At 46.3% G+C, this 27070-nt stretch overlaps 1 protein-coding gene across 1 annotated transcript in view; it reads right to left on the bottom strand.

Annotated features, from left to right (window-relative positions):
- The window catches only part of Lyplal1 (lysophospholipase like 1), a 55874-nt gene extending 29049 nt beyond the window's left edge, over positions 1-26825 (bottom strand). The window contains exons 1-2 of the mRNA XM_004670109.2: positions 26702-26825; positions 22881-22980 (exon numbers count right to left, since the gene is read on the bottom strand). Coding sequence (XP_004670166.1) covers positions 22881-22980; positions 26702-26795 — 194 coding nt within the window. The 5' untranslated portion in view covers positions 26796-26825. The remainder of the gene's footprint in view (positions 1-22880; positions 22981-26701) is intronic.
- Between the last annotated feature and the right edge of the window lie 245 nt (positions 26826-27070).

Genomic DNA, 27070 nt, shown 5'->3' with positions numbered 1-27070 from the left:
AGAGAGAAAGCAGGGATGAGCGTGCTGAATAAACAAGAGAACGAGAGAGAGAAAGCAGGGATGAGCGTGCTGAATAAACAAGAGAACGAGAGAGAGAAAGCAGGGATGAGCGTGCTGGAGAAACAAGAGAACGAGAGAGAGAAAGCAGGGATGAGCGTGCTGGAGAAACAAGAGAACGAGAGAGAGAAAGCAGGGATGAGCGTGCTGGAGAAACAAGAGAAGGAGAGAGAGAAAGCAGGGATGAGCGTGCTGGAGAAACAAGAGAACGAGAGAGAGAAAGCAGGGATGAGTGTGCTGGAGAAACAAGAGAACGAGAGAGAGAAAGCAGGGATGAGTGTGCTGGAGAAACAAGAGAACGAGAGAGAGAAAGCAGGGATGAGTGTGCTGAATAAAGAAGAGAACGAGAGAGAGAAAGCAGGGATGAGTGTGCTGAAGAAACAAGAGAACGAGAGAGAGAAAGCAGGGATGAGTGTGCTGAATAAAGAAGAGAACGAGAGAGAGAAAGCAGGGATGAGTGTGCTGAAGAAACAAGAGAACGAGAGAGAGAAAGCAGGGATGAGTGTGCTGGAGAAACAAGAGAACGAGAGAGAGAAAGCAGGGATGAGCGTGCTGGAGAAACAAGAGAACGAGAGAGAGAAAGCAGGGATGAGTGTGCTGAATAAACAAGAGAACGAGAGAGAGAACGCAGGGATGAGTGTGCTGGAGAAACAAGGGAACGAGAGAGAGAAAGCAGGGATGAGTGTGCTGAATAAACAAGGGAACGAGAGAGAGAAAGCAGGGATGAGTGTGCTGGAGAAACAAGAGAACGAGAGAGAGAAAGCAGGGATGAGTGTGCTGAATAAACAAGGGAACGAGAGAGAGAAAGCAGGGATGAGTGTGCTGGAGAAACAAGAGAACGAGAGAGAGAAAGCAGGGATGAGTGTGCTGAATAAACAAGGGAACGAGAGAGAGAAAGCAGGGATGAGTGTGCTGAATAAACAAGAGAACGAGAGAGAGAAAGCACGGATGAGTGTGCTGAATAAACAAGGGAACGAGAGAGAGAAAGCAGGGATGAGTGTGCTGGAGAAACAAGAGAACGAGAGAGAGAAAGCAGGGATGAGTGTGCTGAATAAACAAGGGAACGAGAGAGAGAAAGCAGGGATGAGTGTGCTGAATAAACAAGAGAACGAGAGAGAGAAAGCAGGGATGAGTGTGCTGAATAAACAAGAGAACGAGAGAGAAAGCAGGGATGAGTGTGCTGAATAAACAAGGGAACGAGAGAGAGAAAGCAGGGATGAGTGTGCTGGAGAAACAAGAGAACGAGAGAGAGAAAGCAGGGATGAGTGTGCTGAATAAACAAGGGAACGAGAGAGAGAAAGCAGGGATGAGTGTGCTGAATAAACAAGGGAACGAGAGAGAGAAAGCAGGGATGAGTGTGCTGAATAAACAAGGGAACGAGAGAGAGAAAGCAGGGATGAGTGTGCTGAATAAACAAGGGAACGAGAGAGAGAAAGCAGGGATGAGTGTGCTGAATAAACAAGGGAACGAGAGAGAGAAAGCAGGGATGAGTGTGCTGAAGAAACAAGAGAACGAGAGAGAGAAAGCAGGGATGAGTGTGCTGAATAAAGAAGAGAACGAGAGAGAGAAAGCAGGGATGAGTGTGCTGAAGAAACAAGAGAACGAGAGAGAGAAAGCAGGGATGAGTGTGCTGAATAAAGAAGAGAACGAGAGAGAGAAAGCAGGGATGAGTGTGCTGAAGAAACAAGAGAACGAGAGAGAGAAAGCAGGGATGAGTGTGCTGAATAAAGAAGAGAACGAGAGAGAGAAAGCAGGGATGAGCGTGCTGGAGAAACAAGAGAACGAGAGAGAGAAAGCAGGGATGAGTGTGCTGAATAAAGAAGAGAACGAGAGAGAGAAAGCAGGGATGAGTGTGCTGGAGAAACAAGAGAACGAGAGAGAGAAAGCAGGGATGAGTGTGCTGAATAAACAAGAGAACGAGAGAGAGAAAGCAGGGATGAGTGTGCTGAATAAACAAGAGAACGAGAGAGAGAAAGCAGGGATGAGTGTGCTGGAGAAACAAGAGAACGAGAGAGAGAACGCAGGGATGAGTGTGCTGAAGAAACAAGAGAACGAGAGAGAGAACGCAGGGATGAGTGTGCTGGAGAAACAAGAGAACGAGAGAGAGAACGCAGGGATGAGTGTGCTGGAGAAACAAGAGAACGAGAGAGAGAAAGCAGGGATGAGTGTGCTGAATAAAGAAGAGAACGAGAGAGAGAAAGCAGGGATGAGTGTGCTGAATAAACAAGAGAACGAGAGAGAGAAAGCAGGGATGAGTGTGCTGAATAAAGAAGAGAACGAGAGAGAGAAAGCAGGGATGAGTGTGCTGGAGAAACAAGAGAACGAGAGAGAGAAAGCAGGGATGAGTGTGCTGGAGAAACAAGAGAACGAGAGAGAGAAAGCAGGGATGAGTGTGCTGGAGAAACAAGAGAACGAGAGAGAGAAAGCAGGGGTGAGTGTGCTGGAGAAACAAGAGAACGAGAGAGAGAACGCAGGGATGAGCGTGCTGAATAAAGAAGAGAACGAGAGAGAGAAAGCAGGGATGAGCGTGCTGAATAAACAAGAGAACGAGAGAGAGAAAGCAGGGATGAGTGTGCTGAATAAACAAGGGAACGAGAGAGAGAAAGCAGGGATGAGTGTGCTGAATAAAGAAGAGAACGAGAGAGAGAAAGCAGGGATGAGTGTGCTGAATAAACAAGAGAACGAGAGAGAGAAAGCAGGGATGAGTGTGCTGAATAAAGAAGAGAACGAGAGAGAGAAAGCAGGGATGAGTGTGCTGGAGAAACAAGAGAACGAGAGAGAGAACGCAGGGATGAGTGTGCTGGAGAAACAAGAGAACGAGAGAGAGAAAGCAGGGATGAGTGTGCTGGAGAAACAAGAGAACGAGAGAGAGAAAGCAGGGATGAGTGTGCTGAATAAAGAAGAGAACGAGAGAGAGAAAGCAGGGATGAGCGTGCTGGAGAAACAAGAGAACGAGAGAGAGAACGCAGGGATGAGTGTGCTGCAGAAACAAGAGAACGAGAGAGAGAAAGCAGGGATGAGTGTGCTGGAGAAACAAGAGAACGAGAGAGAGAAAGCAGGGATGAGTGTGCTGAATAAACAAGAGAACGAGAGAGAGAAAGCAGGGATGAGTGTGCTGAATCAACAAGAGAACGAGAGAGAGAAAGCAGGGATGAGTGTGCTGAATCAACAAGAGAACGAGAGAGAGAAAGCAGGGATGAGTGTGCTGGAGAAACAAGAGAACGAGAGAGAGAAAGCAGGGGTGAGTGTGCTGAATCAACAAGAGAACGAGAGAGAGAAAGCAGGGATGAGTGTGCTGGAGAAACAAGAGAACGAGAGAGAGAAAGCAGGGATGAGTGTGCTGAATAAACAAGAGAACGAGAGAGAGAAAGCAGGGGTGAGTGTGCTGAATCAACAAGAGAACGAGAGAGAGAAAGCAGGGATGAGCGTGCTGGAGAAACAAGAGAACGAGAGAGAGAAAGCAGGGATGAGTGTGCTGAATAAACAAGAGAACGAGAGAGAGAAAGCAGGGATGAGTGTGCTGAATAAACAAGGGAACGAGAGAGAGAAAGCAGGGATGAGTGTGCTGAATAAACAAGGGAACGAGAGAGAGAAAGCAGGGATGAGTGTGCTGAATCAACAAGAGAACGAGAGAGAGAACGCAGGGATGAGTGTGCTGAATAAACAAGAGAACGAGAGAGAGAAAGCAGGGATGAGTGTGCTGGAGAAACAAGAGAACGAGAGAGAGAAAGCAGGGGTGAGTGTGCTGAATCAACAAGGGAACGAGAGAGAGAAAGCAGGGATGAGTGTGCTGAATAAACAAGAGAACGAGAGAGAGAAAGCAGGGATGAGTGTGCTGAATAAAGAAGAGAACGAGAGAGAGAAAGCAGGGATGAGCGTGCTGAATAAACAAGAGAACGAGAGAGAGAAAGCAGGGATGAGCGTGCTGGAGAAACAAGAGAACGAGAGAGAGAAAGCAGGGATGAGTGTGCTGAATAAACAAGAGAACGAGAGAGAGAAAGCAGGGATGAGTGTGCTGAATAAACAAGAGAACGAGAGAGAGAAAGCAGGGATGAGTGTGCTGGAGAAACAAGAGAACGAGAGAGAGAAAGCAGGGATGAGCGTGCTGGAGAAACAAGAGAACGAGAGAGAGAAAGCAGGGATGAGCGTGCTGGAGAAACAAGAGAACGAGAGAGAGAAAGCAGGGATGAGCGTGCTGGAGAAACAAGAGAACGAGAGAGAGAAAGCAGGGATGAGCGTGCTGGAGAAACAAGAGAACGAGAGAGAGAAAGCAGGGATGAGTGTGCTGAATAAACAAGAGAACGAGAGAGAGAAAGCAGGGATGAGTGTGCTGAAGAAACAAGAGAACGAGAGAGAGAAAGCAGGGATGAGCGTGCTGGAGAAACAAGAGAACGAGAGAGAGAAAGCAGGGATGAGCGTGCTGAATAAACAAGAGAACGAGAGAGAGAAAGCAGGGATGAGCGTGCTGAATAAACAAGAGAACGAGAGAGAGAAAGCAGGGATGAGCGTGCTGGAGAAACAAGAGAACGAGAGAGAGAAAGCAGGGATGAGTGTGCTGAGTAAACAAGAGAACGAGAGAGAGAAAGCAGAGATGAGTGTGCTGAATAAACAAGAGAACGAGAGAGAGAAAGCAGGGATGAGTGTGCTGAATAAACAAGAGAACGAGAGAGAAAGCAGGGATGAGTGTGCTGAATAAACAAGGGAACGAGAGAGAGAAAGCAGGGATGAGTGTGCTGGAGAAACAAGAGAACGAGAGAGAGAAAGCAGGGATGAGTGTGCTGAATAAACAAGGGAACGAGAGAGAGAAAGCAGGGATGAGTGTGCTGAATAAACAAGGGAACGAGAGAGAGAAAGCAGGGATGAGTGTGCTGAATAAAGAAGAGAACGAGAGAGAGAAAGCAGGGATGAGTGTGCTGAATAAAGAAGAGAACGAGAGAGAGAAAGCAGGGATGAGTGTGCTGAAGAAACAAGAGAACGAGAGAGAGAAAGCAGGGATGAGTGTGCTGAATAAAGAAGAGAACGAGAGAGAGAAAGCAGGGATGAGTGTGCTGAAGAAACAAGAGAACGAGAGAGAGAAAGCAGGGATGAGTGTGCTGGAGAAACAAGAGAACGAGAGAGAGAAAGCAGGGATGAGCGTGCTGGAGAAACAAGAGAACGAGAGAGAGAAAGCAGGGATGAGTGTGCTGAATAAACAAGAGAACGAGAGAGAGAACGCAGGGATGAGTGTGCTGAATAAACAAGGGAACGAGAGAGAGAAAGCAGGGATGAGTGTGCTGAATAAACAAGGGAACGAGAGAGAGAAAGCAGGGATGAGTGTGCTGGAGAAACAAGAGAACGAGAGAGAGAAAGCAGGGATGAGTGTGCTGAATAAACAAGGGAACGAGAGAGAGAAAGCAGGGATGAGTGTGCTGAATAAACAAGAGAACGAGAGAGAGAAAGCAGGGATGAGTGTGCTGAATAAACAAGAGAACGAGAGAGAAAGCAGGGATGAGTGTGCTGAATAAACAAGGGAACGAGAGAGAGAAAGCAGGGATGAGTGTGCTGGAGAAACAAGAGAACGAGAGAGAGAAAGCAGGGATGAGTGTGCTGAATAAACAAGGGAACGAGAGAGAGAAAGCAGGGATGAGTGTGCTGAATAAACAAGGGAACGAGAGAGAGAAAGCAGGGATGAGTGTGCTGAATAAACAAGAGAACGAGAGAGAGAAAGCAGGGATGAGTGTGCTGAATAAACAAGGGAACGAGAGAGAGAAAGCAGGGATGAGTGTGCTGAAGAAACAAGAGAACGAGAGAGAGAAAGCAGGGATGAGTGTGCTGAATAAAGAAGAGAACGAGAGAGAGAAAGCAGGGATGAGTGTGCTGAATAAAGAAGAGAACGAGAGAGAGAAAGCAGGGATGAGTGTGCTGAAGAAACAAGAGAACGAGAGAGAGAAAGCAGGGATGAGCGTGCTGGAGAAACAAGAGAACAAGAGAGAGAAAGCAGGGATGAGTGTGCTGAATAAAGAAGAGAACGAGAGAGAGAAAGCAGGGATGAGTGTGCTGGAGAAACAAGAGAACGAGAGAGAGAAAGCAGGGATGAGTGTGCTGAATAAACAAGAGAACGAGAGAGAGAAAGCAGGGATGAGTGTGCTGAATAAACAAGAGAACGAGAGAGAGAAAGCAGGGATGAGTGTGCTGGAGAAACAAGAGAACGAGAGAGAGAACGCAGGGATGAGTGTGCTGAAGAAACAAGAGAACGAGAGAGAGAACGCAGGGATGAGTGTGCTGGAGAAACAAGAGAACGAGAGAGAGAACGCAGGGATGATTGTGCTGGAGAAACAAGAGAACGAGAGAGAGAAAGCAGGGATGAGTGTGCTGAATAAACAAGAGAACGAGAGAGAGAAAGCAGGGATGAGTGTGCTGAATAAACAAGAGAACGAGAGAGAGAAAGCAGGGATGAGTGTGCTGGAGAAACAAGAGAACGAGAGAGAGAAAGCAGGGATGAGTGTGCTGAATAAAGAAGAGAACGAGAGAGAGAAAGCAGGGATGAGTGTGCTGAATAAACAAGAGAACGAGAGAGAGAAAGCAGGGATGAGTGTGCTGAATAAAGAAGAGAACGAGAGAGAGAAAGCAGGGATGAGTGTGCTGGAGAAACAAGAGAACGAGAGAGAGAAAGCAGGGATGAGTGTGCTGGAGAAACAAGAGAACGAGAGAGAGAAAGCAGGGATGAGTGTGCTGGATAAACAAGAGAAGGAGAGAGAGAAAGCAGGGATGAGTGTGCTGGAGAAACAAGAGAACGAGAGAGAGAAAGCAGGGATGAGCGTGCTGGAGAAACAAGAGAACGAGAGAGAGAACGCAGGGATGAGCGTGCTGAATAAAGAAGAGAACGAGAGAGAGAACGCAGGGATGAGCGTGCTGAATAAACAAGAGAACGAGAGAGAGAAAGCAGGGATGAGTGTGCTGAATAAACAAGGGAACGAGAGAGAGAAAGCAGGGATGAGTGTGCTGAATAAAGAAGAGAACGAGAGAGAGAAAGCAGGGATGAGTGTGCTGAATAAACAAGAGAACGAGAGAGAGAAAGCAGGGATGAGTGTGCTGAATAAAGAAGAGAACGAGAGAGAGAAAGCAGGGATGAGCGTGCTGGAGAAACAAGAGAACGAAAGAGAGAAAGCAGGGATGAGTGTGCTGAATAAAGAAGAGAACGAGAGAGAGAAAGCAGGGATGAGCGTGCTGGAGAAACAAGAGAACGAGAGAGAGAACGCAGGGATGAGTGTGCTGCAGAAACAAGAGAACGAGAGAGAGAAAGCAGGGATGAGTGTGCTGGAGAAACAAGAGAACGAGAGAGAGAAAGCAGGGATGAGTGTGCTGAATAAACAAGAGAACGAGAGAGAGAAAGCAGGGATGAGTGTGCTGAATCAACAAGAGAACGAGAGAGAGAAAGCAGGGATGAGTGTGCTGAATCAACAAGAGAACGAGAGAGAGAAAGCAGGGATGAGTGTGCTGGAGAAACAAGAGAACGAGAGAGAGAAAGCAGGGGTGAGTGTGCTGAATCAACAAGAGAACGAGAGAGAGAAAGCAGGGATGAGTGTGCTGGAGAAACAAGAGAACGAGAGAGAGAAAGCAGGGATGAGTGTGCTGAATAAACAAGAGAACGAGAGAGAGAAAGCAGGGATGAGTGTGCTGGAGAAACAAGAGAACGAGAGAGAGAAAGCAGGGGTGAGTGTGCTGAATCAACAAGAGAACGAGAGAGAGAAAGCAGGGATGAGCGTGCTGGAGAAACAAGAGAACGAGAGAGAGAAAGCAGGGATGAGTGTGCTGAATAAACAAGAGAACGAGAGAGAGAAAGCAGGGATGAGTGTGCTGAATAAACAAGGGAACGAGAGAGAGAAAGCAGGGATGAGTGTGCTGAATAAACAAGGGAACGAGAGAGAGAAAGCAGGGATGAGCGTGCTGGAGAAACAAGAGAACGAGAGAGAGAAAGCAGGGGTGAGTGTGCTGAATCAACAAGGGAACGAGAGAGAGAAAGCAGGGATGAGTGTGCTGAATAAACAAGAGAACGAGAGAGAGAAAGCAGGGATGAGTGTGCTGAATAAAGAAGAGAACGAGAGAGAGAAAGCAGGGATGAGTGTGCTGAATAAACAAGAGAACGAGAGAGAGAAAGCAGGGATGAGCGTGCTGGAGAAACAAGAGAACGAGAGAGAGAAAGCAGGGATGAGCGTGCTGAATAAACAAGAGAACGAGAGAGAGAAAGCAGGGATGAGCGTGCTGGAGAAACAAGAGAACGAGAGAGAGAAAGCAGGGATGAGTGTGCTGAATAAACAAGAGAACGAGAGAGAGAAAGCAGGGATGAGTGTGCTGAATAAACAAGAGAACGAGAGAGAGAAAGCAGGGATGAGTGTGCTGGAGAAACAAGAGAACGAGAGAGAGAAAGCAGGGATGAGCGTGCTGGAGAAACAAGAGAACGAGAGAGAGAAAGCAGGGATGAGCGTGCTGGAGAAACAAGAGAACGAGAGAGAGAAAGCAGGGATGAGCGTGCTGGAGAAACAAGAGAACGAGAGAGAGAAAGCAGGGATGAGTGTGCTGGAGAAACAAGAGAACGAGAGAGAGAAAGCAGGGATGAGTGTGCTGAATAAACAAGAGAACGAGAGAGAGAAAGCAGGGATGAGTGTGCTGAAGAAACAAGAGAACGAGAGAGAGAAAGCAGGGATGAGCGTGCTGGAGAAACAAGAGAACGAGAGAGAAAGCAGGGATGAGTGTGCTGAATAAACAAGAGAACGAGAGAGAGAAAGCAGGGATGAGTGTGCTGAAGAAACAAGAGAACGAGAGAGAGAAAGCAGGGATGAGCGTGCTGAAGAAACAAGAGAACGAGAGAGAGAAAGCAGGGATGAGCGTGCTGGAGAAACAAGAGAACGAGAGAGAGAAATCAGGGATGAGTGTGCTGAATAAACAAGGGAACGAGAGAGAGAAAGCAGGGATGAGTGTGCTGAATAAACAAGAGAACGAGAGAGAGAAAGCAGGGATGAGCGTGCTGGAGAAACAAGAGAACGAGAGAGAGAAAGCAGGGATGAGTGTGCTGAGTAAACAAGAGAACGAGAGAGAGAAAGCAGAGATGAGTGTGCTGAATAAACAAGAGAACGAGAGAGAGAACGCAGGGATGAGTGTGCTGAAGAAACAAGAGAACGAGAGAGAGAAAGCAGGGATGAGTGTGCTGAGTAAACAAGAGAACGAGAGAGAGAACGCAGGGATGAGTGTGCTGAAGAAACAAGAGAACGAGAGAGAGAAAGCAGGGATGAGTGTGCTGGAGAAACAAGAGAACGAGAGAGAGAAAGCAGGGATGAGTGTGCTGAATAAACAAGAGAACGAGAGAGAGAAAGCAGGGATGAGTGTGCTGAAGAAACAAGAGAACGAGAGAGAGAAAGCAGGGATGAGCGTGCTGAAGAAACAAGAGAACGAGAGAGAGAAAGCAGGGATGAGCGTGCTGAATAAACAAGGGAACGAGAGAGAGAAAGCAGGGATGAGCGTGCTGGAGAAACAAGAGAACGAGAGAGAGAAAGCAGGGATGAGCGTGCTGGAGAAACAAGAGAACGAGAGAGAGAAAGCAGGGATGAGCGTGCTGGAGAAACAAGAGAACGAGAGAGAGAAAGCAGGGATGAGCGTGCTGGAGAAACAAGAGAACGAGAGAGAGAAAGCAGGGATGAGTGTGCTGAATAAACAAGAGAACGAGAGAGAGAAAGCAGGGATGAGTGTGCTGAATAAACAAGAGAACGAGAGAGAGAAAGCAGGGATGAGTGTGCTGGAGAAACAAGAGAACGAGAGAGAGAAAGCAGGGATGAGTGTGCTGAATAAACAAGAGAACGAGAGAGAGAAAGAGAACGAGAGAGAGAAGGCAGGGATGAGTGTGCTGGAGAAACAAGAGAACGAGAGAGAGAAAGCAGGGATGAGTGTGCTGGAGAAACAAGAGAATGAGAGAGAGAAAGCAGGGATGAGTGTGCTGAAGAAACAAGAGAACGAGAGAGAGAAAGCAGGGATGAGTGTGCTGGAGAAACAAGAGAACGAGAGAGAGAAAGCAGGGATGAGCGTGCTGGAGAAACAAGAGAACGAGAGAGAGAAAGCAGGGGTGAGCGTGCTGAAGAAACAAGAGAACGAGAGAGAGAAAGCAGGGATGAGCGTGCTGGAGAAACAAGAGAACGAGAGAGAGAAAGCAGGGGTGAGCGTGCTGAAGAAACAAGAGAACGAGAGAGAGAAAGCAGGGATGAGTGTGCTGGAGAAACAAGAGAACGAGAGAGAGAACGCAGGGATGAGTGTGCTGAATAAACAAGAGAACGAGAGAGAGAAAGCAGGGATGAGCGTGCTGGAGAAACAAGAGAACGAGAGAGAGAAAGCAGGGATGAGCGTGCTGGAGAAACAAGAGAACGAGAGAGAGAAAGCAGGGGTGAGCGTGCTGAATAAACAAGAGAACGAGAGAGAGAAAGCAGGGATGAGCGTGCTGGAGAAACAAGAGAACGAGAGAGAGAAAGCAGGGATGAGCGTGCTGGAGAAACAAGAGAACGAGAGAGAGAAAGCAGGGATGAGCGTGCTGGAGAAACAAGAGAACGAGAGAGAGAAAGCAGGGATGAGCGTGCTGGAGAAACAAGAGAACGAGAGAGATAAAGCAGGGATGAGCGTGCTGGAGAAACAAGAGAACGAGAGAGAGAAAGCAGGGATGAGTGTGCTGAATAAACAAGAGAACGAGAGAGAGAACGCAGGGATGAGTGTGCTGGAGAAACAAGAGAACGAGAGAGAGAAAGCAGGGATGAGTGTGCTGAAGAAACAAGAGAACGAGAGAGAGAAAGCAGGGATGAGTGTGCTGAAGAAACAAGAGAACGAGAGAGAGAAAGCAGGGATGAGTGTGCTGAAGAAACAAGAGAACGAGAGAGAGAAAGCAGGGATGAGCGTGCTGGAGAAACAAGAGAACGAGAGAGAGAAAGCAGGGATGAGCGTGCTGGAGAAACAAGAGAACGAGAGAGAGAAAGCAGGGATGAGCGTGCTGAATAAACAAGAGAACGAGAGAGAGAAAGCAGGGATGAGTGTGCTGGAGAAACAAGAGAACGAGAGAGAGAACGCAGGGATGAGTGTGCTGGAGAAACAAGAGAACGAGAGAGAGAAAGCAGGGATGAGCGTGCTGGAGAAACAAGAGAACGAGAGAGAGAAAGCAGGGATGAGCGTGCTGAATAAACAAGAGAACGAGAGAGAGAAAGCAGGGATGAGCGTGCTGGAGAAACAAGAGAACGAGAGAGAGAAAGCAGGGATGAGCGTGCTGGAGAAACAAGAGAACGAGAGAGAGAAAGCAGGGATGAGCGTGCTGGAGAAACAAGAGAACGAGAGAGAGAAAGCAGGGATGAGCGTGCTGGAGAAACAAGAGAACGAGAGAGAGAAAGCAGGGATGAGTGTGCTGGAGAAACAAGAGAACGAGAGAGAGAAAGCAGGGATGAGTGTGCTGAATAAACAAGAGAACGAGAGAGAGAAAGCAGGGATGAGCGTGCTGGAGAAACAAGAGAACGAGAGAGAGAAAGCAGGGATGAGCGTGCTGAATAAACAAGAGAACGAGAGAGAGAAAGCAGGGATGAGCGTGCTGGAGAAACAAGAGAACGAGAGAGAGAAAGCAGGGATGAGCGTGCTGAATAAACAAGAGAACGAGAGAGAGAAAGCAGGGATGAGCGTGCTGGAGAAACAAGAGAACGAGAGAGAGAAAGCAGGGATGAGCGTGCTGGAGAAACAAGAGAACGAGAGAGAGAAAGCAGGGATGAGCGTGCTGAATAAACAAGAGAACGAGAGAGAGAAAGCAGGGATGAGTGTGCTGAATAAACAAGAGAACGAGAGAGAGAAAGCAGGGATGAGTGTGCTGGAGAAACAAGAGAACGAGAGAGAGAAAGCAGGGATGAGCGTGCTGGAGAAACAAGAGAACGAGAGAGAGAAAGCAGGGATGAGCGTGCTGGAGAAACAAGAGAACGAGAGAGAGAAAGCAGGGATGAGCGTGCTGGAGAAACAAGAGAACGAGAGAGAGAAAGCAGGGATGAGTGTGCTGGAGAAACAAGAGAACGAGAGAGAGAAAGCAGGGATGAGTGTGCTGAATAAACAAGAGAACGAGAGAGAGAAAGCAGGGATGAGTGTGCTGAAGAAACAAGAGAACGAGAGAGAGAAAGCAGGGATGAGCGTGCTGGAGAAACAAGAGAACGAGAGAGAAAGCAGGGATGAGTGTGCTGAATAAACAAGAGAACGAGAGAGAGAAAGCAGGGATGAGTGTGCTGAAGAAACAAGAGAACGAGAGAGAGAAAGCAGGGATGAGCGTGCTGAATAAACAAGAGAACGAGAGAGAGAAAGCAGGGATGAGTGTGCTGGAGAAACAAGAGAACGAGAGAGAGAAATCAGGGATGAGTGTGCTGAATAAACAAGGGAACGAGAGAGAGAAAGCAGGGATGAGTGTGCTGAATAAACAAGAGAACGAGAGAGAGAAAGCAGGGATGAGCGTGCTGGAGAAACAAGAGAACGAGAGAGAGAAAGCAGGGATGAGTGTGCTGAGTAAACAAGAGAACGAGAGAGAGAAAGCAGAGATGAGTGTGCTGAATAAACAAGAGAACGAGAGAGAGAACGCAGGGATGAGTGTGCTGAAGAAACAAGAGAACGAGAGAGAGAAAGCAGGGATGAGTGTGCTGAAGAAACAAGAGAACGAGAGAGAGAAAGCAGGGATGAGTGTGCTGGAGAAACAAGAGAACGAGAGAGAGAAAGCAGGGATGAGTGTGCTGAATAAACAAGAGAACGAGAGAGAGAAAGCAGGGATGAGTGTGCTGAAGAAACAAGAGAACGAGAGAGAGAAAGCAGGGATGAGCGTGCTGAATAAACAAGGGAACGAGAGAGAGAAAGCAGGGATGAGCGTGCTGGAGAAACAAGAGAACGAGAGAGAGAAAGCAGGGATGAGCGTGCTGGAGAAACAAGAGAACGAGAGAGAGAAAGCAGGGATGAGCGTGCTGGAGAAACAAGAGAACGAGAGAGAGAAAGCAGGGATGAGCGTGCTGGAGAAACAAGAGAACGAGAGAGAGAAAGCAGGGATGAGCGTGCTGAATAAACAAGAGAACGAGAGAGAGAAAGCAGGGATGAGTGTGCTGAATAAACAAGAGAACGAGAGAGAGAAAGCAGGGATGAGTGTGCTGGAGAAACAAGAGAACGAGAGAGAGAAAGCAGGGATGAGTGTGCTGAATAAACAAGAGAACGAGAGAGAGAAAGAGAACGAGAGAGAGAAGGCAGGGATGAGTGTGCTGGAGAAACAAGAGAACGAGAGAGAGAAAGCAGGGATGAGTGTGCTGGAGAAACAAGAGAACGAGAGAGAGAAAGCAGGGATGAGTGTGCTGAAGAAACAAGAGAACGAGAGAGAGAAAGCAGGGATGAGTGTGCTGGAGAAACAAGAGAACGAGAGAGAGAAAGCAGGGATGAGCGTGCTGGAGAAACAAGAGAACGAGAGAGAGAAAGCAGGGGTGAGCGTGCTGAAGAAACAAGAGAACGAGAGAGAGAAAGCAGGGATGAGCGTGCTGGAGAAACAAGAGAACGAGAGAGAGAAAGCAGGGGTGAGCGTGCTGAAGAAACAAGAGAACGAGAGAGAGAAAGCAGGGATGAGTGTGCTGGAGAAACAAGAGAACGAGAGAGAGAACGCAGGGATGAGTGTGCTGAATAAACAAGAGAACGAGAGAGAGAAAGCAGGGATGAGCGTGCTGGAGAAACAAGAGAACGAGAGAGAGAAAGCAGGGATGAGCGTGCTGGAGAAACAAGAGAACGAGAGAGAGAAAGCAGGGGTGAGCGTGCTGAATAAACAAGAGAACGAGAGAGAGAAAGCAGGGATGAGCGTGCTGGAGAAACAAGAGAACGAGAGAGAGAAAGCAGGGATGAGCGTGCTGGAGAAACAAGAGAACGAGAGAGAGAAAGCAGGGATGAGCGTGCTGGAGAAACAAGAGAACGAGAGAGAGAAAGCAGGGATGAGCGTGCTGGAGAAACAAGAGAACGAGAGAGATAAAGCAGGGATGAGCGTGCTGGAGAAACAAGAGAACGAGAGAGAGAAAGCAGGGATGAGTGTGCTGAATAAACAAGAGAACGAGAGAGAGAACGCAGGGATGAGTGTGCTGGAGAAACAAGAGAACGAGAGAGAGAAAGCAGGGATGAGTGTGCTGAAGAAACAAGAGAACGAGAGAGAGAAAGCAGGGATGAGTGTGCTGAAGAAACAAGAGAACGAGAGAGAGAAAGCAGGGATGAGTGTGCTGAATAAACAAGAGAACGAGAGAGAGAAAGCAGGGATGAGCGTGCTGGAGAAACAAGAGAACGAGAGAGAGAAAGCAGGGATGAGCGTGCTGGAGAAACAAGAGAACGAGAGAGAGAAAGCAGGGATGAGCGTGCTGAATAAACAAGAGAACGAGAGAGAGAAAGCAGGGATGAGTGTGCTGGAGAAACAAGAGAACGAGAGAGAGAACGCAGGGATGAGTGTGCTGGAGAAACAAGAGAACGAGAGAGAGAAAGCAGGGATGAGCGTGCTGGAGAAACAAGAGAACGAGAGAGAGAAAGCAGGGATGAGCGTGCTGGAGAAACAAGAGAACGAGAGAGAGAACGCAGGGATGAGCGTGCTGGAGAAACAAGAGAACGAGAGAGAGAACGCAGGGATGAGCGTGCTGGAGAAACAAGAGAACGAGAGAGAGAAAGCAGGGATGAGCGTGCTGGAGAAACAAGAGAACGAGAGAGAGAAAGCAGGGATGAGCGTGCTGAATAAACAAGAGAACGAGAGAGAGAAAGCAGGGATGAGCGTGCTGGAGAAACAAGAGAACGAGAGAGAGAAAGCAGGGATGAGCGTGCTGAATAAACAAGAGAACGAGAGAGAGAAAGCAGGGATGAGCGTGCTGGAGAAACAAGAGAACGAGAGAGAGAAAGCAGGGATGAGCGTGCTGGAGAAACAAGAGAACGAGAGAGAGAAAGCAGGGATGAGTGTGCTGAATAAACAAGAGAACGAGAGAGAGAAAGCAGGGATGAGTGTGCTGGAGAAACAAGAGAACGAGAGAGAGAAAGCAGGGATGAGTGTGCTGAATAAACAAGAGAACGAGAGAGAGAAAGCAGGGATGAGTGTGCTGGAGAAACAAGAGAACGAGAGAGAGAAAGCAGGGATGAGCGTGCTGGAGAAACAAGAGAACGAGAGAGAGAAAGCAGGGATGAGTGTGCTGGAGAAACAAGAGAACGAGAGAGAGAAAGCAGGGATGAGCGTGCTGGAGAAACAAGAGAACGAGAGAGAGAAAGCAGGGATGAGTGTGCTGGAGAAACAAGAGAACGAGAGAGAGAAAGCAGGGATGAGCGTGCTGGAGAAACAAGAGAACGAGAGAGAGAAAGCAGGGATGAGCGTGCTGGAGAAACAAGAGAACGAGAGAGAGAAAGCAGGGATGAGCGTGCTGGAGAAACAAGAGAACGAGAGAGAGAAAGCAGGGATGAGCGTGCTGGAGAAACAAGAGAACGAGAGAGAGAAAGCAGGGATGAGCGTGCTGAATAAACAAGAGAACGAGAGAGAGAAAGCAGGGATGAGCGTGCTGGAGAAACAAGAGAACGAGAGAGAGAAAGCAGGGATGAGCGTGCTGGAGAAACAAGAGAACGAGAGAGAGAAAGCAGGGATGAGCGTGCTGAATAAACAAGAGAACGAGAGAGAGAAAGCAGGGATGAGTGTGCTGGAGAAACAAGAGAACGAGAGAGAGAAAGCAGGGATGAGTGTGCTGGAGAAACAAGAGAACGAGAGAGAGAAAGCAGGGATGAGTGTGCTGGAGAAACAAGAGAATGAGAGAGAGAAAGCAGGGATGAGTGTGCTGAATAAACAAGAGAACGAGAGAGAGAAAGCAGGGATGAGCGTGCTGGAGAAACAAGAGAACGAGAGAGAGAAAGCAGGGATGAGCGTGCTGAATAAACAAGAGAACGAGAGAGAGAAAGCAGGGATGAGCGTGCTGGAGAAACAAGAGAACGAGAGAGAGAAAGCAGGGATGAGCGTGCTGGAGAAACAAGAGAACGAGAGAGAGAAAGCAGGGATGAGCGTGCTGGAGAAACAAGAGAACGAGAGAGAGAACGCAGGGATGAGCGTGCTGAATAAACAAGAGAACGAGAGAGAGAAAGCAGGGATGAGCGTGCTGGAGAAACAAGAGAACGAGAGAGAGAAAGCAGGGATGAGCGTGCTGAATAAACAAGAGAACGAGAGAGAGAAAGCAGGGATGAGCGTGCTGGAGAAACAAGAGAACGAGAGAGAGAAAGCAGGGATGAGCGTGCTGGAGAAACAAGAGAACGAGAGAGAGAAAGCAGGGATGAGTGTGCTGGAGAAACAAGAGAACGAGAGAGAGAACGCAGGGATGAGTGTGCTGGAGAAACAAGAGAACGAGAGAGAGAACGCAGGGATGAGCGTGCTGGAGAAACAAGAGAACGAGAGAGAGAAAGCAGGGATGAGCGTGCTGGAGAAACAAGAGAACGAGAGAGAGAAAGCAGGGATGAGTGTGCTGAATAAAGAAGAGAACGAGAGAGAGAAAGCAGGGATGAGTGTGCTGAATAAACAAGAGAACGAGAGAGAGAAAGCAGGGATGAGCGTGCTGGAGAAACAAGAGAACGAGAGAGAGAAAGCAGGGATGAGTGTGCTGGAGAAACAAGAGAACGAGAGAGAGAAAGCAGGGATGAGCGTGCTGGAGAAACAAGAGAACGAGAGAGAGAAAGCAGGGATGAGTGTGCTGGAGAAACAAGAGAACGAGAGAGAGAAAGCAGGGATGAGTGTGCTGGAGAAACAAGAGAACGAGAGAGAGAAAGCAGGGATGAGTGTGCTGGAGAAACAAGAGAACGAGAGAGAGAAAGCAGGGATGAGTGTGCTGGAGAAACAAGAGAACGAGAGAGAGAAAGCAGGGATGAGTGTGCTGGAGAAACAAGAGAACGAGAGAGAGAAAGCAGGGATGAGCGTGCTGGAGAAACAAGAGAACGAGAGAGAGAAAGCAGGGATGAGTGTGCTGGAGAAACAAGAGAACGAGAGAGAGAAAGCAGGGATGAGTGTGCTGGAGAAACAAGAGAACGAGAGAGAGAACGCAGGGATGAGTGTGCTGGAGAAACAAGAGAACGAGAGAGAGAAAGCAGGGATGAGTGTGCTGAATAAACAAGGGAAAGAGAGAGAGAAAGCAGGGATGAGTGTGCTGAATAATCAAGGGAAAGAGACAGAGAATGCAGGGATGAGTGTGCTGGAGAAACAAGAGAACGAGAGAGAGAAAGCAGGGATGAGTGTGCTGGAGCGCACCTGTAGTTCCAGGACTCGGGAAAATCATCAAGTCCAGGTCGGCCTTGGTGACACAGTGAATCCGTCTCCAAAATCTAATGAAGTTAAGAAGGAAAATGGAAAACCCCAAATCATTGCTAAAAAGATGAGTAAAGGGCTGGAGAGATGGCTTAGCGGATACATCACTTGCCTGCAAAGCCAAAGGGCCCAGGTTCGATTCCCCAGGACCCATGTGGGGCAGATGCACAAGGTGGTATATGTTTCTGGAGTTTGTTTGCAGTGGCTGGAGGCCCTGGCGTTCCCATTCTCTCTCTATTTCCTCTCTCTCTGCTTGCCTATAAATAAATAAATAAATAAAATAAAATGAAACTTATAAGATGAATAAAGTTGGTAGCCCTTGACAAGGTGAATCAAGAAAGAAAATAAAATGCTACTATCAGAAATAAACCATTAAGGCTGGGTGTGGTGACATATGTCTTTAATCCCAGTACTCAGGAGGCAGAGGTAGAAGGATTGCCATGAGTTCGAGGCCACTCTGAGACTAAATAGTGAATTCCAGGTCAGCTTGAGCTAGAGTGTGACCCGATCTCAAAAAAAAAAAAAAAAAAGAAAGAAAGAAAGAAAGAAAGGAAATAAGAAAGAAAGGAAATAAACCAACCAACCCTTAAATGAAAATGCTACAATTCAAGTTGACAATTCAGGTGAAAGATAGAAATTCTTTGAGAATCACAAATTTAACAGTGACTCAGAAACAAACAGAACCTCTCAATGCCTTGGGTCTATGACAGAAACTAAATTCACCCCCCAAACCTTCATATAGCTGGGGTGCTCTCCGGAGAAGGCTGTGGGAATTTGAGGGGCGCAGGCCGCTCGCCCGGGCCGTGGCTGCGGAGGGAAGGGCCGTCCTCCTGCGCGCCGAGGATGGACACTCGCCCTGTGCTTGCAGCGCCTCCCATGCCGCGGTCAGCTGAAACCAGCTTTTCTTCCTAAGCTGATGCTGTTCAGGGATTTGGTCATAGCAATGATAAAGTAATTAATGCACTAATATTAAAAGATTTCCTGTCAAGATTCACAGAGAAATTACTTGATTACTTGGAATACTGCAGCGGAACTTCAAGGAGGGCGAGATGACAGGATGACGCACGAAAGGGAAAGCACTGCGTTCACTCCCATCAATACTCACCGGACACAGGCTATGTAAACGTTAACCATCACCTCCACAGGGGAGGCTAGACACACGGCAGGGTAAAATGAGTTAACTCCTGCTTACCACGTAATGGCATCAACGGAAAGATCTAAAAACTAGATGAAATTTTAGCACACCACTGTGGGAACTGCACATGTACTTTTCAGAACACTGATGAAGGAAGGAAAAAAAAATAGGAGATACCTACAATGCTGTCAATTCAGACAATGTCAAAAAGTCTACAGTAAAATGATAATGAAATACTGATACACTTTAAAAATAGTAGCTAAATTTTAAATTTATCTAGTATCAATTATGTTTTAAACAGTAAGAGTTAAGAAAGGTTCTTATCCAGCATAAGCCTCCTTCTGATGCTACCTTAAACAAATATTGTTTTAAAGAATTTATTTTTATTTATTTATTGGAGACAGAGAAAGGGAGAAAGAGAGAACGAGAGAGAGTGGGATGGGCATGTCAGGGCCTCTAGCTAGTGTAAACAAACTCCAAACACATGTGCCACCATGGGCATCTGGCTTAAGTGGGACCTGGAAAATTGAACCAGGGTTCTTAGGCTTTGAAGACATGTGCCTGAACTGCTAAGCCATTTCTCCAGCCCACTGATGCTATCTTGAAGAGCAAAGAAGGCACATGACACAGGAGTACTGAAATGAACATTACTGGCTGTGATGGTTAAGTTCATGTCAACTTGATCTGTTTAGGAATCCAAAGACATTCCTCATCAGTGGGCCTCTGAGGTTGCTGCCAGGAAGGATTGACTAAAGGAGGAATCCTTCTTCCATGGGGAACCCTTTCCCTGGAGTGGGCAGCCCCTCTTGAGGGGAGGCTTTATCAAAAGAAGCTCTGGGAAGAAAAGAATTCTCTGCCCCCGTGAGGCTTGCTGTTTGCTGCTTTCCAGCGTGGACCGAAGACCAGCATGGACTGAAGAGCAGCATCTGTCCAGGATGCCTCCAGGCCTTCAGTGCTGGATTGGGAACGCTGAGGCATCCAGCCTTGTGGACTGAGCAGCTACCAGGTTCTCTGACTCTCAGGCCTGTAATCTGCTGTTGTTGGACTGTCATAAACTAATCCAATAAATTCCCTTTTAATACAATTCATCTATGGGTTCTGTTCCTCTAGAGGACTCTGGCTAATACACTGGCACAGAGGATATCATGAGAGAAGATGGAAGACAGCAGACATCTTCATTTTCCCAGATAACATGCTACAAAAACAAGGACAATAATCTATGCTCAAATTTCTTGCCTAAGCAGAGAAAACTGTTTAGAACAATGGCCCAAGGTCTTGAAACAGTAGACCATACTATGAATACTGGATTGTTCTAACAATACACTATACAAAAGAGTTGTGAAGTCTGAAAACAAAGTTAAAAACATGGGTCTCGGCTGGAGAAGACGGCTTAGCAGTTAAGGCATTTGCCTGCAAATCCAAAGGACTCTGGTTCAATTCCCCAGGGCCCATGTAAGCCAGATGTGCAAGGGGGTGCATGCATCTGGAATCCGTTTGCAGTGGTTAGAGGCCCTGGCATGCCCATTCTCTTCCCCACCCCTCTCTCTCTGCCTGCCTCTTTCTCTCATATAAATAAATAAAATATTTTTTAAAAAGACTTTTTTAAAAAAAAACACGGGCCTAATGACAGCAAGGCCTCCTCAACCTGGGCCTAAATGGTCAAAATTAGTCCCACATGCTTCACACTGCAGCTAAAACATCTTTTGCTCACTCTGTATCTATTCTATTACTGGCCAAATCTTAGAAAAAATCCTTATGTGACTTACCAGAATAAAACTGACTTTTTCAAAACTTACATAGGCATAATCAGTATTACAACAAACTTCAGAGTTATTCCTAGTACAGTAATTTCTACAAGAAATTCTACAAAATGTATATTCAAATTCACTTATCAGATTCTGTGCTGAATATTCAGATATTGTATCCCTCAGTGTCTATAAGGATCAGCAAAGAGAGTAGAGCCAGGCATGGGAGCCACGTTTCACATACCAGTACTCAGAAGGCTTAGGCAGGGGGATCTTCATGAAGTAAAGGGCACCTTAGGTTATATAATGAGCTCCTGGCCAAGGTGAGACCTTATCTGAAAAAATAACACTCCCCCTTCACCAAAGAAAGTGACTATGTAGACAAAATACATAACAAACCACAATTGTATACAGTATTATATTCCATGCTGAGAATTCTCTCTAGCTTGATTAACCCAGGCTGGCTACTCCTGCTCGACAGGACAGGCTAAACACTCACCTTGGAAAGGCTTCCTTCTAGTATGCCTTTGACAAGTTTGCTCCTACAAATTGAAATTTATGCTTACCAAGAGTCAACTAGATCTTTCCCCATGTGTGCTGATACCCGCTTCAGTCTTTTTTACAATTATTAATTATTATTTAAAATAAAATCTTGGAAACGTTGTGCAGTTTTCTAACTAAAAGTGAAAACTTAAGTCACTGTCCTTAAATAAAAACTGATCTAGAACAGTGCCTCTCAGAACAGTCTATGAGATCTATTTTTTAATATAAAAAAAAACCCAAAATGGTAGCCGCTGGCAATACACAGAGTCACAGGGTACTTACCATACAACTGATGCAATTGAGGACTGACTCTTCAGATTAGTTTAAATTTAGTCAATTAATTAGAGTTCAGATTGCAATGTATCGAACATGTAAAAATGCCAGATTTTAAAGTTTTATTAATAATAATATGAGCTATTTTATATTGTGCATGTTAAAATAAGACTGGATATACTGGATTAAATATGTTATTTTTTTAAAATATACTTTATTTTTATTTATTTATTTGACAGAGAAAGAGGGAGAGAGAGAGCAAGAGAGATAGAGAGAATGGGCACGCCAGGGCCTCCAGCCACTGCAAACAAACTCCAGACGCTTGTGCCCCCTTGTGCATCTGGCTTACGTGGGTCCTGGGGAATTGAACCTGGGTCCTCTGGCCTTGCAGGCAAACATCTTAACTGCTAAGCCATCCCTCCAGCCCCTAAATATGTTATTAACATCTTGCTGGTTTCTTCCTTTTTTAATGTGGTACCTGTTCAAATGTTATTAACTATGTACATATAACAAAAAGTTAGAAGAATTCAAATAAGTTCTTTCAGTAATCTTTCACCAAACTGTATCTTAATAGCATCAATAAATACTAATACTTTGGACATGCATATAAAGGTATTCAGAGCAGTAAATATCTCCAGCTGAAGCTGGATAATCATTGGTTTAGAATTCATATTACAATTGTTGATGACATATGAAACTCACATGAAAGGTACTAATTTCTAAAATCATATTTCCAATGGTCTTTCTTATGATTTAATTACATTTAGACTGAAGTATATTTCTCTTTCCCATTACCATTGGAATGTCACTAATTCTTCCTCATTTTACCTCACCTTAAAAGTCTGTTACAAACAGCAAACACTTTTGACATTTAGCCAGTAACTTCTTAGAATCTTCTGTTTTACATGGATCGATTTTCTTCTACCTCTCTCAAGTCTATCAGCTAGATAAGTGCATTCTGGTCAGTTAATACACAAAGTGCACTAAATCCTAGTGCTTTTTATCCTTAATGTGAAGCTGACTGACAGGAATGAACCAGAGGGTCTGTGTAGCGCACAGTGTGTGTAGTGAGAAGAAATCAGGGAGACACAGGGAGAAATCAGATCAGGTTAAAGCTCAGCACTTTATTTTACTTACACACCAAAAAACAAAATATCTGAAAAATCCACATATATTTAGAATAAAAGACTAGCATATGCTTATTTGATATGTACAAAAAGCAGTTCTGGTCTCAAAACTATGCCACTCCTAATATTATGAATTTTGTTGACACACCTATAGTTTATATACTCTAAATTGTTATTAGGTAGTCAATTCCTGTTCTATTCTGGTTTACTGATTCAAAGAGCACAACCTTATTTCTAAATAATCTTTTTAAATGTGGAAAGAGTGACATAAAACTCTTTTCCAAGCATCATGAGTTATGGATTAACTAAATTATTAGAAAGACTGGGTTTACAGAAGTCACTGTTTTGGGGATTGTGGTCTGAACAGTGAGTAATGTGTGAGGTCACAGGAAGCAGACAGGGGAGGGCCATGTGAGGCAAAAGGCTAAAGTCAGAGTCTCGGGGATGCTTTACACTCAGAGAGGGAAATTACTCACCTGGCTGCAAAACTTGGCCACAGAGTATTATAATTGCAAAATAAAGAATACATTGTGGGGGCAAAAGTACCCTAATTTAAAATATCTTAAGTACAGAAATTAAATTTAAAAGCATTTAGCTGGCACATACACATATTTTATGCCATGCAGTTACACTAAGATGTGAATTCAATGGCCACATACCTGGAAGGAGCTGTGGGATAAATGATCTTTATGTGCTGGAAGGCTAAATCTTGGTTTAGAACCTGCTTGATCCACATTCGCAACCCCTTTCCAGAATCGCCTGAGGAACCACAAAATCTCCAGTAAGACAGACATCTTAATAACATAGTGCAGTTAACAGCAGCCTGTAGCTTCCAGATCTCACAAAGGCTGGAATGAAGAAGTTTAATAATCTTCGCACACAGAGAACATCATGAGGCTGAGCTGTGAACATGAGGCATTTTGATTATTTTACTTCTGGATTTATCATTTGTCAGTTCCAAGATCTTTCTTAGGCTGGAATTCTAAGTTTCCTCATATGCTGAGTATCACAGATACAAGTAACTTTTCGCAAAAGAAATTACTTTACCTAATTTTTAACATTATCATTTCTATGTTACTATTGCAGGTGGAGTGACCTAGGGCAAAATCCTTGTTTGCAACAGTTCAATGAGAGTTCAAGGCCACCCTGAGACTACACAGTGAATTCCAGGTCAGCCTGGGCGAGATTGAAACCCTACCTTGAAAAACAAAACAAAAACAAGAAACAACTCTGCAGAGGGTTTTTTCCACTTATTTTTAATTTAAAGAAGTTATAATTTAATTTTAATGACAAGTTTATATGGCCTAACAGCATGCATGACTATATTTCAAGACTGAAAAATCAGCAAAGTATATGCAAGAAGTTAGAGGAGATAGGTCTGCAGTTAAAGGTGCTTACTTGCAAAACCTGTTGGCCAAAGCTCAATTCCCCAGTACCCATGCACAAAGTGGCACTCTGTTTGCAGCAGAAAGATGCCCTGGTACACCCCATACTCTCTCTCTCTCTTTCTCTGCTTGTAAATAAAATATATCTTTAAATCCAAGGTTTTACTGAGAAGAAAAATTTTTAAAGTTTACAACTTAAAACTTTTAAGTCAATCAACTCATTAAGGCACCAATTCCAACATTATCTCCTGAATAACTATTAATGGTCCACTATTCACAGCTAGCCCATCAGTGACGTAAAACATTAAGGTAATATTGTAAGTATGCGTAAGTCAAGTGATCACAATATCAACAGGAAAGACACATGCCACCTGAAGATGAAGCACATGGTACTGCAAGGCTTTCTCGTATTTAGAATGGACCTAGCTCATGAGCTCCTGAGCTGGCCTGAGGCAGCTTTGTCTCATCCCCAGGTGGTCTGTACACAGCCTATCACATCAATGACAAGCTGGGGGCCCATCCCCCATCCGAGTAGCTGAATAACTTGAGCTAAAATATACACAGGGGTAGGAAGTGAGATGCAGAAGCAAACAGCCCATAAGGCAGAGGAAAGAGCAAGAGCTAAGAACCCAGAAAGGAGAGAGCCAGATGACATCTGAAAAGTGGGGAAGGAGAGATGGGCGTCTCCCAGCAAAGGCCAGCACTTCACCAATACTGAGCGTGAAGGCGTGAGTATTTGTCAGAGAATTGGAAGGGTTCTAGAAGTTCGTTCTGGAGGTTGTGTAAACACAAACTGAGAGGAGGTTGAGTCACCCAGGAGGCTGTAATTCCAGTGTCAGTCACTTACACATGGGTTGTCCAAATCCAAGGTATGGATAGGTGATGAAATTAACAGAACTGGGCTGGGATGACTCAGTGATGTTTGCAAAGCCTGCTGGCTTGGAGTTCAACTCCCTAGAATCCACATAAAGCCAGGTGCACAATGTGACATATGTGTCTGAAGTTCTTTTGCAGCAGCAAGAGACCTTGGTATACCCATACTATCTCTCTGCTTACAAATAAATAAAAATATACAAAAAGATTAAATTAACAGAAGTTGACAATAGATTTGGGGTCAACTCTCAACTTCACCATCACCCTTCAGAGTAATTACAAGTGAACTTAGACACCCTGTTGAATCTTTTCAAAATCAAGAGAACACCTCCCACGAGGGATTTGAACTCTACCTGCCAGTCCCTTCCCCTTTCCCATGACCATTAAGCTTACACATGTCGGAGCTCAAACACTATTTTCCTGGAAAAAGTTCTGACAATCTCTTCCGTCTGCCTTAATGGTGCCTAACCACACGTTTTCCCCTCTCCTTAGTATTCACTTGGCAGTAAGTCCACCATCTTGTGATCTCCCATGCACTGCTGACACAAATTAACTGAATTGTTTTGGTTCCTTAATTTAGGTAGGCCCTCTGAGGAGTGGTTGCATGTCATTAATTGTTTTTTTCCCCCTGAATTTACCCTGATTCAGCCAAGGAGTAAAACAAGGGTCTTTACCCTTACTCTAGATGAGCCTTCAACCCAGTGGGAGAGAAAGAAAATTAACTATAGGTAAGCAAGAAATGCAAAAGCAGAATGCCTGTACTTGGGTTAAAGGCGGCTTGTTACTTTACCCTGTACCTTGGAGTTTTAATAATACAGATTAGGAACAATATGGCTGTATTGTTTTCTCTGTGTGTGTGTGTTTTCTGGGAGGTGGTTATAGCTAGGGACTTACCTACTAAATCACAAAACATAATGCCACCTTGCCTACTCTGGCAAGATTAGAACCCATGTCTGAGCCAGTCTCATCCAAGATGGCTGCAAGCAACATCACTGTATCAGACAGCTTCAGGTTCACTGAGATGAACTTCCAGACCAGACACAGTTATGGAGGAAGGGATTTATTGAAGCTTACAGATCCAGGGGAAGTTCCATAAAGACAGAAGAAGCTGGCCTGCCTTCACAGGACCAAGCAGAGAGAGGGAAGTACAAGCCTAAAGGACAAAAGCCATAGCACACCTCAGGAACTCCAGCTAGGCACACTTTGCATATCTTTAGGTTGAAATCGGAATCCCACCACCACAACTTAAGATCACCCAGTGACATTGCTTCCAGCCAGGTAGCCAGCAGATGCAAACTACAAACAATAAAGAACTGAATATATTGGGGGCCATCTATTCAAACCACCTCAATCACCAAGTCCTTATTCAGCAGCTCCCTGTTTCTCCCCCAGTTTATTTGGCTTAGACCCCGAGTTGCGCCATTCCTACTGGACTAAGTCAGTGCTCCTCTTGAGCCCACTAACCAATCAGGCCTGTCTCCCTTACACCCCTGAGTCTGGATGAGGCTCATTCTAATTGGAGGCCCGATTTAGGTGAGACTTGAGCAACACGTGTGAGCTGTCTTGGCCCCTTATCTGTGTGTGTGTGTGTGTCTGTGTGTGGGGGTGTCTTCTCCCTAGGAAGGGGGAGAATTTCCCTGGGCTTGGGCTTTCCTGTTTGGGTTCCCTCCTGGTCCTCCTATCTCTCCCTAAAATAAATTTCGTAACTGACCCTTCCCATGAGCCTGCATTCTCAATTCTTTGCTGATTTGGAGAAGAACAGGGACAGGAGAGCAGCAGTTTCGTTAATCCCAGTCTGGACTTCCACATCGTGCAGGAGGAAACAGGAGTGAGGAAGGAGGGGTAGGCAGGGGTTAACCTCACCCAGCGCTGCCGCTCGGATGGGGTCCCCCACTCGATACTACCTCGGGACACTGTGACTCAGGCACCGTCCTTCCCACGGGCCAGCGTGAGCAGGTGGTCACTGGAGGCAGACGCCAGCTCGCTGACTTACCTGGACTGTCTAAACCTGGGGGACTGAGAGGGGTGGGGAGGGTGGCCTAGGGACGACGCTGTGGGCTGGCAGCTGACCAGGGATGGAGGGCACAGAGGAGGGTTTGGAGGGCAAGGCCAGCCGCCCCCGACCTCCCGCCAGCGCTGCCCCGCGCCCCCTTGCCGGGAGGCCGGGTCACCGAGGGCAGGCGCGCCCCAGCCGCCGCGGACAGGACGTCCTGACACTCCACCTGAGCCATGCAGGAAGATGAGCGAGGCGCTGTGCCTCCCCGCCGGGGACACCACGCAGCGCGGCAGGTGCACCGAGCCCCGCACCGCAGCCATGGCGGATCCCGGAGCCGCGGCGAGCCCCGCCCACCGCCGCCGCGGGCACGCGCACGCAGGCACGCAGGCACGCAGACGCCGCGCCCCGGAGTGCGCATGCGCGCGGGAGCCGCCCTGATTCAGTTCAGAGCATGGTTTTGCAGAGGGTGGCGTTCCGCAAATAGACATCCCCTTTCCGCTGCAACGACCAATGAACACGCTGTATGCTGAGCATTTGGTGCGGAGTGTTAACTGCTATTCTAAAATTCATTATGTTTTTTTCATTTTTTTTAATT

This window comes from Jaculus jaculus, chromosome 1 (assembly GCF_020740685.1).
Source record: "Jaculus jaculus isolate mJacJac1 chromosome 1, mJacJac1.mat.Y.cur, whole genome shotgun sequence".
NCBI classification, from domain to species: Eukaryota; Metazoa; Chordata; class Mammalia; order Rodentia; family Dipodidae; genus Jaculus; species Jaculus jaculus.
Note: the sequence above shows the minus strand (reverse complement) of the source record. Positions and strands in the feature narration are given on the sequence as shown.